The sequence below is a fragment of the Nicotiana sylvestris genome, chromosome 8 (assembly GCF_000393655.2).
Source record: "Nicotiana sylvestris chromosome 8, ASM39365v2, whole genome shotgun sequence".
NCBI lineage: Eukaryota > Viridiplantae > Streptophyta > Magnoliopsida > Solanales > Solanaceae > Nicotiana > Nicotiana sylvestris.
Window position 1 is genome coordinate 188274723 of NC_091064.1, and position 14766 is coordinate 188289488.

Sequence of the window (14766 nt, forward strand, 5' to 3'; positions counted from 1 at the left end):
GTGGGGAGAGTGGTATTAGAAGGAATATACGGTACCATTAAATTAGGAGTGTAATTAATACCCTTAAAAATCACTAATGGTATATAATTGGTAATTAGGTATACTAAATGTAATTAAATCAAACCTTAAACATTGAGGGTAATATAGTTTCCTATAGGAATTTTTACCTCCTATAGCAAAGGTTAACACCTTAATTATTTTAAATAAATACCATTTAAAAAAATTATATTCTATAGATACCTTTTAAGGTTTATAGCAAAATATTTAATTTTGGTTACCTCCTAGCCCTAAGCCACTAAATACGCTAATTAGTTACACAATTTTCTTTCTCTTTCTACTTTGATACATCTCATTCTCTTCCCCTTCTTCGATTATTCCAAAGCCATTTTTAACTGCTCACGTAAACCCTATACATCCTCTCAACCTGCAGAAACCCCATATAATATTTTACCACTTTGACACTATAAGCTCCGTAAAATACTATTTAGTGTGGAGAAGATTAATTCTTGGTAAGACATCTACATATTATATATCTATTCTTGTCAAATCCCAGTTGCTTAATACATGTAAAGTTTTGAAGTTCTGAGATTAACTACAGTGATTCCATCGGAGAGCGACATCAGTATTTAACTTTGGATCCATCGGAGAGCGACAGTGATTCCGATAGCATAACGAGGAAGATTCGCTGGAAATTAGGGTTTGTTCTTGAACAAAGACGATGGAGTTTGGGGCTGAGCAACTTGATTTTCTGTTAATATATTTCAATATTTTTTCATGTATTTCATTGTACTAGTCTTAAGGTATGCGCGTTGCGCGTGTATCCCGTATCATTGCATACAAACTTTAAGAAACAACTTGAGCATTATGAAATATTCTTTATAAACTAAAAAGAAATACTAAAGATAAAACTGCAAGTGCCTAAAAGTTATATATTGACGAGTCCTATTTAGCTTACAATAGTCCTTTGATGCCTTATTATTGGAATTGTGAGTAAACTTGGATTAAAAAAACCTTGTCAAAGCACATTATCAGAGACGGATCCATAAAAACTAAATTAGAACGGATTTTAAGTTGTTGGGTATAATCTCTAGGTTTTTACTACTTAACACAATACACTTTTAAAAATATGGGTAATTTATATATATATATATATATATATATATATATATATATATATATATATGATAAAATTGTATATAATTCAAATAGATTAAAAACTTATTGAAAAATAAAGACTCCTAATCCATAAATTAGTTCAAAAGGCTCATTTTTCACCTAATATAGTTTCTAAAAAGAACTCCTAAAAAGCTAGTACCAAAACTTTTCTAACTTTCCTACGTCAAAACTTTATTAGCTAAAGAAATCACGAAACCTTTAGGTACAATTTTATTAATTAAAGAAAACCCGCTCCTAAACCTAATAGGAGAACTCAAAAAAATAAAACTTTTAGGTGGAATTTTATTAACTAAAGAAGCCTCCTCCGAAACCTAAAGGAAGAAATTTAGTACTCCTAAATATAAATGGAGTTGACTGAAAAACTTTTCAAGTTTATAAAAATTAGGAGAATATTTAATTAACTATTCCTATATAATAAGAAATTAATTAAATGACTATTCCTAAATAGTAGGAGATTAATTAAATGATTATTTTTAAATATTAAAAAATAATAAAATGACTATTTTGTTCAGTGTGAACTCAATTTTAAAGGGTAAAAAAGAAGAACGACATTTTGCTAAGGGTCTTTGTGCTTTTAATATAGTATATATATATATATATATATATATATATATATATATATATATATATATATATATATATATATATATATATATAAACTTAATATTCGAACAATATGTACGGCTTGCGGTGAAATCCACTTTGTCCTGGTTTTTTCGTCTCATGAACTCAAATTCAATATTAAAACTCTCTCCGCCTCTCCTATTTTTTTGGCAAACATCTTTTGGCAACTAATTCTAATTTTTGTGAAGTTTGTGAATTTTAATTTATGAAGAAGAAGAATCGAGTACTATTTATTTGGTTATTCCAAATAGATATGTTACATGAAGGCGTGAGACACAAAATGGAATAGATTACAATTTTTGTAAAAAAGAAAAACAATAATTACACTATAGATGTAGGCTTATTTTGTTCTCCAATGAGATTGGTGACATTGTTTTTGAAAGAAAATACATATAATCGATGACAAAAATTAAATCACCTCAGAAAAGACATCATATTCTCTGCGGGTGGCAATAGTTGAAAAGGCCTACTGTTAAAAAATACAATAACATTATAATAAGATAGATAAATAATACAAGTAAAGCAAGAAGCATGCCACATCTCGTATTTTGTTCTTGATTGAAATAAATGCATGGGGTAATTTTTGAGAGAGAATTCATTCTATAAAAAAAGTTAAATTACCTGTTGAAAACCCAATATTCCAACAATAGTTAAGGCAGTTCAAACTAAACGCGATCCTTCATTATAGAAGAAAAAAGTGGTCCAACATGTTCTTGTCCATCTTAGATTGGTGTGGCCGAATCTATGAAAATTTAACCCTAAATATAAGATAACTCTTGGAATGCCGTGAAACTTTAGTCGTAACAAGTATATTATATTTAAAATCCTAAATATTAGGTCTTTTTACATAGTTCAAGCAAGGAAGGTTTTAATAATTAATTGAGCAAACAGTCCTAAATATTAGAAATATAATTAAATTACAAATTTGACCAATGTGAAATCTAATTTTAAAGGGTAAAAAAGGCGAACAACATTTCACTAAGGGCCTTCGTGCTTTTAATATAGTATAGATTCATTGTCTTTTTTCATTGTAATTCAATGTATCTCGTTGTATTCCATGTATTTCATTGTATTCACTATTTTTTTTTCATTGTATTTCAATGTATCTCGTTGTATTCTATGTATTTCATTGTATTCACTGTCTCCTTATATGCCATGAATGTATTCATATATTTTTTTAATTAATATAAGTTATGTATTCAGATGTATTATATAATTTTTCTGAAGATTGCTATATTTTTGAGGTATTTTTCGGTTGAGAATCTTTTTTATAACTGAAAATACAAAATTTATGTGTTATAATTGAGTTTGTTGAGTTATATTAGGAGTCTATTATGTTAATTGATTCACTTTCCCTTTTAAAAATAGTGTAATCCCCTATTTCACATCGTGAATACAATCGACTACAATAATTTGTCCAGCTGTAATCCCGTGTTTCACTCCATGAATACAGTCGAATACACTCGAATACAACAACTGATTAGCTGGACTTCCCTGATTCACACCTATTTTTGCTACTGTATTCATGAATACAATAGCTTAAATACATCAAATACATCTTATAACCACATAAAAGGTATCTATAATCCGTAATATAACAAATGGTATCTATAGATGACTAATTACTACTAAAAGATAGTGCTTTATGAAAATTTCTCTTTCCTATATGGCATAGGAATGTAAAAATTCCAAAATTTAAGCTTCATCTTGATGGGAGATCGTTTCAAGAATGATTTCAGCTGTTGGACATGCAATTGCACCTGACCAAGCCACATACTCCAAATCTAGGGGTAATGTGGCTAAGGTTAAGGTTGAAATAGATCTTCTCAAGCCTAGATTAAATGAGCTTTGGCTAGGTTTTAAAAGGCTCGATGGCAGTGAAGATAGAGAATGGCTTCAGATAGAGTATGAAAATGTCCCAAGTTATTGCAACTAATGCAAACTTCAGGGGCATAATGAAATCCAATGTTGGACAAAGGCCAGGGATGAGAGAATTAAGAAGCAGGGGGAGGAAGTGCAGAGCAATCCCGTATTCCCTATTTAGGAACCAATTGTTAATAGTGATGGCTTTCAGACTGTGACCAAAAAGAAAGGAAAAGGTTCAGGTAAAAAGACTGCAGGTTTTATTAATGAGAATATGGTTGACATAAATACAACTCAAAATCCAAAGACAAGTTCTATCCAAAATGTTAGGGAGGCTTCAAATTAGAATGATAAGGAGAAGAATACTTCAGGAACACAAGAGAATAAGAGTTTGAACCAAGAAACCAGCAATGACATAATAGAGATCATGGTTCCTTCTTCTAGAGGACAAAGGAGAAAAATCACAGCAAGTACTGCAACAAATAAGGAGATTCAAGAAGAACAATGGAAACTATTTCTATAAAAGGAGTTCAGATTGGGAATGCAACAAATCGGTGTTTTACACAAAGGGAATTGGGTCTAGTTGAAGTATCCGTGAGGAAACAGGAGCAGAATGCTAAAAGTAGTAAATCCAAATCTGTTAGTAAAAAGAATCCAGAAGTACATGTAGCAGTTCAAAAGTCACATGATAGAATTGTAATACAAAAGGCATCTCAAACCATCAACCATACGAGCCAGACCGATCATCAATCTGTAGGAGATCAGCAACTTACCATGTCACCAACTAGCCAGGATTCCCTTACTTTTGTACCAGACTCACCTAGTGAGGAAGGTAACACCACTAGGGTTTATGATCCTAGTGAGAAGTTTTCGGATGCATCAAATAAGAGTAAAGAACACTTGTCATCTGAGGATGAAGACGATGATGACGAATATGAGAGCATAGAGGGTGATACCTCTAATGATGATCAGGGAAAGGAAACTACTAATAAATTGGTGGAACCTTTCTCATCTCAACAAAGCCAGGAGGAACTTTATGATGTTAATGTAGATCAAGAATTTGGTGATATTACAAAACAACATCACCTATCTCTAATGGGTGTTACTAATGTCAGAGGAAGAGGAGTGGGAAGACAAAGAGGTAGAGGTGGAGATAGAAATAGCCAAAGTATTCATAATACCAGGGCTCAGGCCAAGTCAGCTAAGAACAGTTCATCATCAACTTTCCATGATTAAGTCAATAGCCTGGAACATTAGGGTTTTAGGACCCTTGATGCTTTTGAAAGATTAAAATCACTTAAGTTGTCCAACAAAATTTCTTTTATTGCCTTATTGGAACTTTTTTCCAACAGAAGGAAAATCCAAAAATATAAAAGAATGCTTGGTTCTGAGTTTTGTTTTGCAAGTGAAAATAACAAAATTTGGATCTTCTCTGATGAGTTTGTAGAATGCGAAGTGGTGGATGAAGATGAACAAGTCATCACATGTGAGCTAGGAACGCCTGAGGGTATTCAATGTTTGGTGTTGTCACGCCTCCTTTTTACGTCCCCGCGAGGGGTGAAGGAGTTTTTCCAATTAAAGGACAATCGAAGCGGGATTTGTATATTTATTTCAGAGTCTCCACTTGGGAGTTTTAGGGTATCCCAAGTCACCAATTTAATCCCGAATCGAGGAAAAGAATGACTCTGTATTACAGTCCGCGAACCAGAAATCCGGATAAGGAATTCTGTTAACTCGGGAGAAGGTGTTAGGCATTCCCGAGTTCCGTGGTTCTAGCACGGTCGCTCAACTGTCATATTCGGCTTGTTTATCTGATTTTATGCAATTATGAGCTCATGTGCCAGTTTTAACTCTTTACCGCTTTTATTTAATGTGTATTTATTTAAGAGAAAGTGAACGTTATTTAAAGCGTGCTTTCGGATCGCGTCACATGAAAAGCACCCGCAATCCTAAGCACACTCTATCCAACGTTTTGGGATTTGATCTGGGTCGCATGAAATGCACACCCGAGTTTAAGAAGGTAATTTTATTAGAGTCATATCTAAAGAGGCTAACGTGTTCTTATCTTTTGGGAGGGTCGTGACATCCACTGAACGCCCGATTTTTCTAAATATTTTTAAACCTTTATTGGGGGCCCCGCAAATTTGCATTTTTTTTTATTTGGGCGAGGCTCGTCCCATTTTATTTTAAGGATAACCCTAGAAGTAACCATATTTTCTAATTTTTGTCTCTAAAAGAAAAGAAAGGATCCTAATTGATTACTATTAAAACTTGGGCTTCAAGTTCAAGTCCGGGCTCAAACAAAAGGAAGGACCTTTTAGCTTGGACCCGCTACTTAACTCAAAACCCGAGTTTACATTACTGCTAAGCTTTGAATCACCATTATCCGTTCATTCTTGGTCCTAAAGAGTCCAAACCATGCTATTGGTGCATGTTTTAATTCCCAATAGCCACAGACATCGGGCCCAAAGTTGGCCCAAGTCACACAATCCTCATTAATACGCGCAAAATAGTCCAACTAGTTGTATATGCCTAATCCAAACAGATTTCCGATCTGAACCATTAACTAAAATCAATTACACTTATATGTTAAGAACCAACATGCGGACATGACTTACTGCAGTTCAATATGGATTCAGCTTGAATATAAAACCTGATTTTAAATTCAAAATGATACTTCAACTATTTCTGGTTCTCTTTTATAAACGAAATTAAATCTAAACTAAAAGTACTAGATATGTATAAATTTTAACTGGATGACTCCCAGTTTAAACAATCCAAAACAATGGCTAAGTGACTCGCAGGCATTACATGATCAACGCAAGCTCAACCGAAATAAACTGCTAACTCTACATTTATTGCTTCCAGGAACACGTCTAATGAGTTTAACAGTCTACCATTTGTCAATTCGTAATTCAATACAGCCCCAAAATGAACATGAATATCTAATCGAATATTTAAAGCTACAACAACTTTCAACACATTTCATTGAACAGATGGCAATTCATTGTTATTGATTTTCCAAATCACTCATACATGTGAACCAAGTCTCCACACCATTTTGGGATAGGAAAGTGTACCTGGTAGAAGAACAGAGATACAGTAGAACAGAAGTTAGCAGCAGTAGCAGTAGTACAACAACAAATTCAGAAAAAAAAAACACAGCAGCAACCAAAATAGCCCAGCAATAGATTAAGACCCAATAGTGGCTTCAGAAAAACACCATACAACAACACTAAATGCACCAGAAATTCCCAGCATGCGACCCCAGTACCCAAACAGCAATACAAACCACCACAGTATGACCCAAACTTGAGTTTGCAACAAGAGATAGACCAGCAGACTCAAAAGACCCAACAAAACAACACCAGCTGCAGTCCGGAGGTTCTAGGATGCAACAGAAGGGACCTCTTTTATCCCTCAAACTAACTCTTTTAACTCTGGAAAACTAGCTCAACTTTCAGCCTATTTCTGACTTCTGAAGGTTCAGAAACACAGCAGCTAAGAGTTTTTAAACTGTTTGAAATCTTAGTGTTCAATCCTCTCAAAATCAGTCCCTCCTTACAAATCAGTTTTGTTCCTTTTTCCTTCAGAATCCAGTCCTTAAAAGTCAGTTTTTTTTCTTTTTTCAATCCCCCCTTCAAACTATCCTAAATGAGCCTGTTTATAGGCCATAAATGGCAAGTCCCCCAGGCTGCCTTCCCACTCTGCCCATACCCCCTTAAACTAATCAAAATGCCCATGATATTCCTGACAAACTCCCCATACCGCATGCTTTTCTCTTTTTTAATCAAAGTTATGGGTGTTTAACTTATTTTAATCAACCTCCCCCATGTCATTTAATCTTGTTCCCCACTATACTTAAATAATATGTTAGTTTTGATAGTATTTTAATACCCTACTGTTAGCCCAATTTAAACTAACCATCTTCTGATCTTTTCAAACCCCCAAACTACCCCTTTAACCCCTGTGTATTACTGTTTTACCCTAAGCTTCAACAGCCTGAAATTTGAACTTATGGAAGTTCAAACTCAAACTGCCCTAAACTGAGTTCTAGCTATTGCACTGCAGCTACAAACCATTCACAGATAATTTCAAACAATCAGCTAAACGATAATGGTTCGATCAATCATATGAAGCTATACGAATCAGAATATTTGAACATTCAGTCCTGTAAAACTAATCGACGACGTTTATCTAATCGACTATACTAATTATAACATAGAACAATCAGTCGATTAAACAAATAACACGAACAGGGCCCCAAATGGCTTCAGACAGCTTTGCACAAAACAGAGGAACAACATGGATGAAACACTTGACGACACTGATCAAATCGAGTATGTATCTCACCATACGTATTTAACAATAAACAAAAGAATAGTCGACCAAATAAAAAGGTCTTACGAAGATGGAAAAAATTGAAAGAAAAATATCAGTAAAATCCACAAACTAACTAAACATGTTAACAAACTCAAACAACATTCAAACAAGAAACAGAAAAGAAAAGGAAAACTTACTTTGGAAGCTCAACAACAAACGACCCAGGCCTGACTGGATTTGACCATTTGAGGTCGAACGGACTTTAATCGAGGTGTTCTCAACCGAGAACACTTCGATTAAGGTCTATTAGACCCCAACCCTCCGTCTATTAAACTGGCCGGATTCCCAAAGTTCTTGTGTTCTAGGGTTTGAACAGTCCGATTTGGGGCTTGAGGGTTTGTGGGTAGATTCGGACCAAACCAAACTTGATTTGGTCATGAGTGAAGCCAGGGTAGTGACCAGTGTGAATCTAGGGTGGGTTGGTGTAGATCGGGGTTTTGCTCAAACCTTCAAACGAAGATTCGAGACGATGGGGAATGATTCGAGGCAAAGGGCTAATGGATTCGTGTTCAGGGTGGTTGGGTGAATCAGGGGTGTTATTTTGGTGGTCATCGGCGTCGTGGTTGCCGGATTTACGGTGAGAGTGCATAGTGGCGGCTAGGGTTTGGAACGGGGGGTTTGGGTTCGTCTCTGGGACGATGGTGCACAGTAGGCGAATGGGGGGGTTTGGTTTGGGGGCGTGGGTAAAGGGGTAAGGCCTTATATACGGAGGGGAAAAATGGATCCTGGCCATTGGATCAGGTGAAATCGATGGCCAGGATCCCTTCACTTAAAGGGAACGGTGCCGTTCCACTTAAAGGGAGGTCGGGCTAGTCCGGGGCCAAATGGGTCGGGCATCTGGGGGTGGTTTGAGTCCGTTGGATTAAATGAAATGAACGGCTCTAATTAGACGCACCTAAACGGCATCATTTCAATTTAGACGGGAGGTGAACTGGACCGTTAGATCTGTTTGATCAACGGTCCATATCTGATAGACTAGAGCGACGTCGTTTGGGGAGGTCCTGGAGATCTGGTTTGGACTGGGTCATTGTAATTGGTTTGGGCCTGATTTTCAGTTGAATTTCTGGCCCAAATTGGGTATTTTCTTTTCCTTATAATTAAACAAAAATTCCTAATCAAATAAAAACCAAAATTAAACTACACAAATATTAATTAACACCTAACAACAGTTATCACACGAATTAAAACATTTAATAAAATCACCATGACAACAAAATAGAATAAAAATACATATTTTTTGTGATTTTCATTCTTGTAAAACAAACTTAATTACTCCTAATTGTAGAATCAAATTCTAAATGCAAATATGACATATTTTTGTATTTTTAACAAATAAACATGCATGGACAGATACAAATAATTATCCTAAAAATGCTACGAAAATTCTCAAAATTGCACACAAAGAAAAATCATTTTATTTTGAATTTTTGGGAGTGATTCTTATATAGGGCAAAAATCACGTGCTTACAGGTGTCAATTGTTTATGCTAAATGCCAACACCAATTGAGACTACCACTATGGAATACTCTTAGGGGTATTGCAACTTCTTATAACCTTATATAGGCAGTAATTAGTGATTTTAATTGTATTACAGATGTAGTTGAGACGAAAGGTGGTCTTCCCCACAAAGCTTATAAAAGTATTCCTTTCCAGAATTGTATGGTAGACTGCTGCCTTACAGATGCCGGTTATAATAGTTCCACATATACTTGGTGCAATGGTAGGTCTCCAAAGTATAGAATCTGGAAGAGATTGGATAGAGCATTACTGAATCATGAATGGTTGGATATATTTCCTAAGACACAGGTGTCACATTTGAGTAGGGTTGGCTCTGATCATGCCCCCTTACTGGTTACTATTGAAAAACAGCGTAGGCAAGAAAAAAGATACTTCAAATTTTTGAATCTATGGACTAAACATCCTGAGTTCCTAGAGGTGGTAAACAATGCATGGAATAAGGAAGTACAAGGAGGGCCTTTTTAGAGCTTCTATTTGAAGATGAAGAATACCGCTGCAGCTCTGTCTATGTGGTCTAAAGACAGAATAGGGGACATCTTTTCCCGGACTAAAGAGCTGGAGCAACAAGTGCTGATATGTGAAGAGAGATGCTTAAACTTCAATACCATTCAAGATAGGGAAAACCTAAACAAGAAGAATGCTGAGATGATTAGACACTTGAAGTTAGAGGAGTCTTTCTGGAGGCAAAAAGCTGGTTTGAGATGGGCTGCTGAGTGTGATTTCAATAGCAAGTTTTTTCACTCCTCTATCAATAGGAGGAGGAGGAAACTTCTGCTAAATAGAATTCAAAAGGGTGATGGATCTTGGGCAATTGGGGAGGAGAAAATTGCTAAAGAAGCCACAGAATTCTATCAAAACCTTTTCAAGAAGGCCGATCAGAATATAAACCAAACATTATTCAATATTATCCCTAAATTGATTGAAGAGTCAGATAACAAGGCCCTGATTGTTTTACCTACTAAGGAGGAAATTAAAGAAGTAATTTTTTCTATGTATGCTGATTCATCTCTAGGACATGATAGCTTCTCTGTTAAGTTCTACCAAACATGTTGGGATATTATCAAAGAGGACCTTGTTAGGATGATTAGAGCTTTTTTCTCTGGGGATTCCATTCTTAAATCTATCACCCATATATGTCTTGTTCTCCTTCCTAAGATTGATAATCCCAAAACTATGTATGATCTTAGGCCTATTAGTTTAGGAAATGTGTCTTGTAAGATTATTTCTAAGCTTTTAAACAACAGACTTTCTCCACTGCTGCCTAAGCTCATCTCTTCTAACCAGTTTGGTTTTATAAAGGGTAGGTCTATTAGTGAAAATATTATGTTAGCTCAGGAGCTTGTTCATAACATCTCCAAACCTAATCTGGGGGGAATGTGGTTTTCAAATTAGATATGTCGAAAGCTTATGATAGGGTGTCATGGGAATTTTTATGTCTTTTTCTTAGAGCTATGGGATTCGGGGAGGGGTGGATAGATATAATATGGAGATTGGTATCAAATATCTGGTATTCAATCAACATAAATGGAACTAGGTCAGGTTTTTTTAACTCATCTAGAGGGCTGAGACAGGGTGACCCCCTGTCTCCCTCTTTGTTTGTTATTTGTGCAGAGCTTTTGTCAAGATTGATGAATAAGTTGCCTGAAAATGCTGATATCAGGTTGTATGCTGTTGACAAACATAGTCCAATGATAACGCACCTCTCATATGCTGATGATACCATTCTCTTCACATCTGGAGATTTGGAATCTATTAGATTGAAGATGATCAACTTGAAGATTTATGAAGAGACCTCTGGGCAACTCATAAATAAGGAGAAATCTTCTTTTTTGGTTGCTCCAAAGGCATCACAAAATTTCATAGAGGAGATTAAGATGATGAAAGGTTTTCAACATAAACATTTTCCTATGACATTTTTGGGGGCACCAATTAATGTAGGAAGGAAGAAAGTGTATTACTTCAATGATATGATTACCAAAGTGACCAATAGATTGCAGAGATGGAATAATAAACTTATATCTGCTGGAGGAAGAGCTATTTTGGTCAAATTAGTATTATATTCTCTCTCTATGCACATCATGGCTGCAACAGACCCTCCTATGACCACACTCAATCACATTGAAAAGGTGATCAGTAACTTTTTCTAGGGAGAGTTTGAAGGCAGACAAAAGCACCATTGGTTTTCATGGAAGTCATTATGCTACTCACAAGAAGAAGGTGGTGCTGGCTTTAGATCTATACATGATATTTGTATCACTTTTGCTGATAAAAATTGGTGGGGATTGAGAACACAACAATCTTTGTAGAGAGAGTGTATTGAGGCAAAGTACTGCAAAAGGATACATCCGGTGGCTAAGAAGTGGAGGCACGGACAGTCTCACATATGGAGGAGACTTATGGAGATTAAACATGTGGTGGAACCCCTTACCCTTTGGAAGCCCAATGCAGCAGAATGCTCTTTTTGGTGGGATGATTGGTCTGGAATGGGACTGCTAGCTAAATTTGAGGATCAAGGACCCAAGCCAGGCAAAATACAGTTAAAACAGGTCTATGATGGTGAGACATGAAACTTTTAGGAGGTTCGATAAGTTCTACCAAATCACATTTTGGAGCAGATCAAGAAAGTCCCAATTGGTGGAAATAACAAACTAGATAGGCCTATTTGGAAACCATCCAATGATGGTAAATTCTCTTGTAAAACTGCTTTTCATGCGCTGAGACAAATTGGAATCTCTTCTATGTCCTCACAAAGAACATGGCATAAAAAACTCCCCTTTAAAGTATCCTTCTTCATGATGAGGCTTTTAAGAGGGAGATTACCAACTGATGAAGTGATAAGAAGGTTCGACATTCAAGGACCTTCTAAATGTTATTGTTGTACAGATGCACAAGAAGACTATATTGCTCACATCTTTTTCTCGAGCTGGAAAGCTCAATATGTATGGAAACATTTCAGTCAGAGCGTAGGTATTACTATCTCAAGCAACTTAAAACAGACATTGATAAAATGGTAGTTCATTAAGCCTTTGAATGAGGCGCACAGTTTTGTTCTCCAATGTGTTCCTTCAATTATCTGTTGGGAGTTGTGGAAACAAAGGTGTGCAGCTAAATATGAAGGTTCATATGCTTCTGTACAAAGCTTGCTAGATCGAGTGCAATCACTGATAATCATGCTTCTTAAAGTTCACTACAAAGGAATCAAATGGCAAGACGACTGGGTTAAAATTTGCAGGTTCCTGGAAGGTTTTAAACCTCCAATGAAAGCTCTCAAGGTGATGTGGTCACTTCCTCCTTCAGATAGACTGGAGCTTAACACGGATGGGAGTAGTAATGTTATGAAAAGAGTGGTCGGTATTGGGGGTATTGTTAGGGATAGTAGTGGAAAGCTTGTCATGGCATATGCCAAGGCTCTTCACTTCTGCACTAACAATACGGCTGAAACACAAGCTGCACTTTTTGGAATTGAGTGGATTACCTTTAATAGGATTCACAATGTAATTCTAGAAATGGACTCTTTATTGATTGTTAATATACTTAATGGATCTTCTTCACCGTTTTTGGAGATTCATGATGATATTTTAAAGATAAAAAAGAGTATTCAGAGTCATCGAATTGAAGTTCAACATTGCTATAGAAAAGGAAATTCAGTGGCAGACACACTTTCAAAATATGGTGCTACATTGGATATTCTACCTATTGCTACCATCTTCCTCAATGTCCAAGATCTACCTAAGGAGACTGTTGGGGTATATCAAATGAATAGGAGGCAAATGCCTTCATTTAGATTCAGAAGATCAAAAATGAAGAACCTGCGCCTAGATGGAGTAGGATGATTATTGTATTTATGTTTGTGTTTGTACATTTTTGTCATAGCATCACATGTACATGGAAGACTCACTTCCTGCAATCACAGTAGTATTAACATAGCTGGCCTTTTTTGGTGTAAACTTATATTGGATTGGACATGTCCAGTCCTTTCTAATTCACATAGAACATAGGCATTTGGTTCCTTTTGTTGTATGTCTCTCATTTTGGTTATTAATCTACAGGTAGGGGTTTGCCTAACCCCCACCAAAATGGTGGTTTTTATTTATAAAAAAAAAACTAAGCCTAATTTCTTTCTTCTCCACCCATAAGCCCATACCTCTCCCCAACCTGACCCTTCATCTCCACATTAAAAGAAAAATTTAGAGGACCGAGCTAAGGGACATCAGCCGTTTTATTCGTTCACTTGGGAGCTAAGCTTGGTCTTCTTCGAAAACCTAGCAAAAAACACCAGCAGACCCCTAATTTTCTAAAGGAAGCAGTAACCATACACACACACGCACAGTAAGGAGAGGGAACGAAATGGACAAGCTTCTGACTGTCCTCAACACTTGGATTTTGTGTTTTCTTTGAGGAAGAAAAGTAGAAGGGAGGTGCGTAGAATAAGCAGTGTATGGACTCTGCAGTGGTGTAGTTTAAGGGCCTTTTTTGCTGCTTTTCTGGCGATGGCTCTTCTTTGTTTCTAGGCAGAAGCTTCAGGTTGAGAGACACTTAAAAAAGCTCAACAGACCTGCCATCAAAACCATTGAGATGGAGTTTCGTTTAAGTCGAGTTTGATTCCGGTTCGAGTTCGAGACTCCGTTCGCGTCCTTGTCTGTTATTCGAGCTTCAATTCAGTCCTGTAAAGGTCCATTTCTCACATTATTGCTCTGTTAAAATATGATTCATGAATATATACTAATTTATTTTTATTTTTATTTTTTTACTTTTTTTTCTTCTTATTTAACTTCATGAAGATTGAAATGATTTTCTCTGTTAATTGTTGGATCCCGTTAGCCTTGGTTAAATTTGTTAATTTCCTGTTTGGTTGACGTGAAGAGATTACTGAAAACGCGGTCCTTGGGCATATGTAGTGAACGTTTGAACTACAGTAATCATCTCGGCTAATTAAGATTGGAAAACCGTGTGGGGTAAGATATTTTGGATCAAGAAACATCACTTCCTTCAACAAATTTGCATGCTCACTTGATAAATAATTTAAGGGCATGCTTACCAATTTTTATGTAGCTTCCTACTCCTTTTGAACAAATTTTTAGCTTGTTTATAATGACACGGCAAATAATCTGTTCAAGAAGTCCGTGATTGTGTTTGGCCAACTTTACATTTGTTTGTCAAAGTTTTTTTTTCATTTCTTTTCCTCTTCCTTTCTTGAAAATC

General features: G+C 35.9%; 1 protein-coding gene across 1 annotated transcript; it reads left to right on the forward strand.

The window, feature by feature from the left end:
* Window positions 1-10958: 10958 nt before the first annotated feature.
* LOC138876147 (uncharacterized) lies at window positions 10959-13397 on the forward strand. Its single transcript, XM_070155047.1, has 4 exons — window positions 10959-11690; window positions 11871-12110; window positions 12448-12519; window positions 12579-13397. The coding sequence occupies exons 1-4, from the start codon at window positions 10959-10961 to the stop codon at window positions 13395-13397; spliced, it is 1863 nt and encodes a 620-aa protein (XP_070011148.1).
* Window positions 13398-14766: the final 1369 nt, after the last annotated feature.

Excerpts from the sequence above, each read along its gene's own strand:
- LOC138876147 (XM_070155047.1), top strand. The coding sequence starts at position 10,959 with ATGTCGAAAGCTTATGATAGGGTGTCATGGGAATTTTTATGTCTTTTT. Across the intron at positions 11,691-11,870 it reads CACTCAATCACATTGAAAAG|AGAGAGTGTATTGAGGCAAA; the intron begins GTGATCAGTAAC and ends CAATCTTTGTAG. Across the intron at positions 12,111-12,447 it reads GCAAAATACAGTTAAAACAG|ATGCACAAGAAGACTATATT; the intron begins GTCTATGATGGT and ends ATTGTTGTACAG.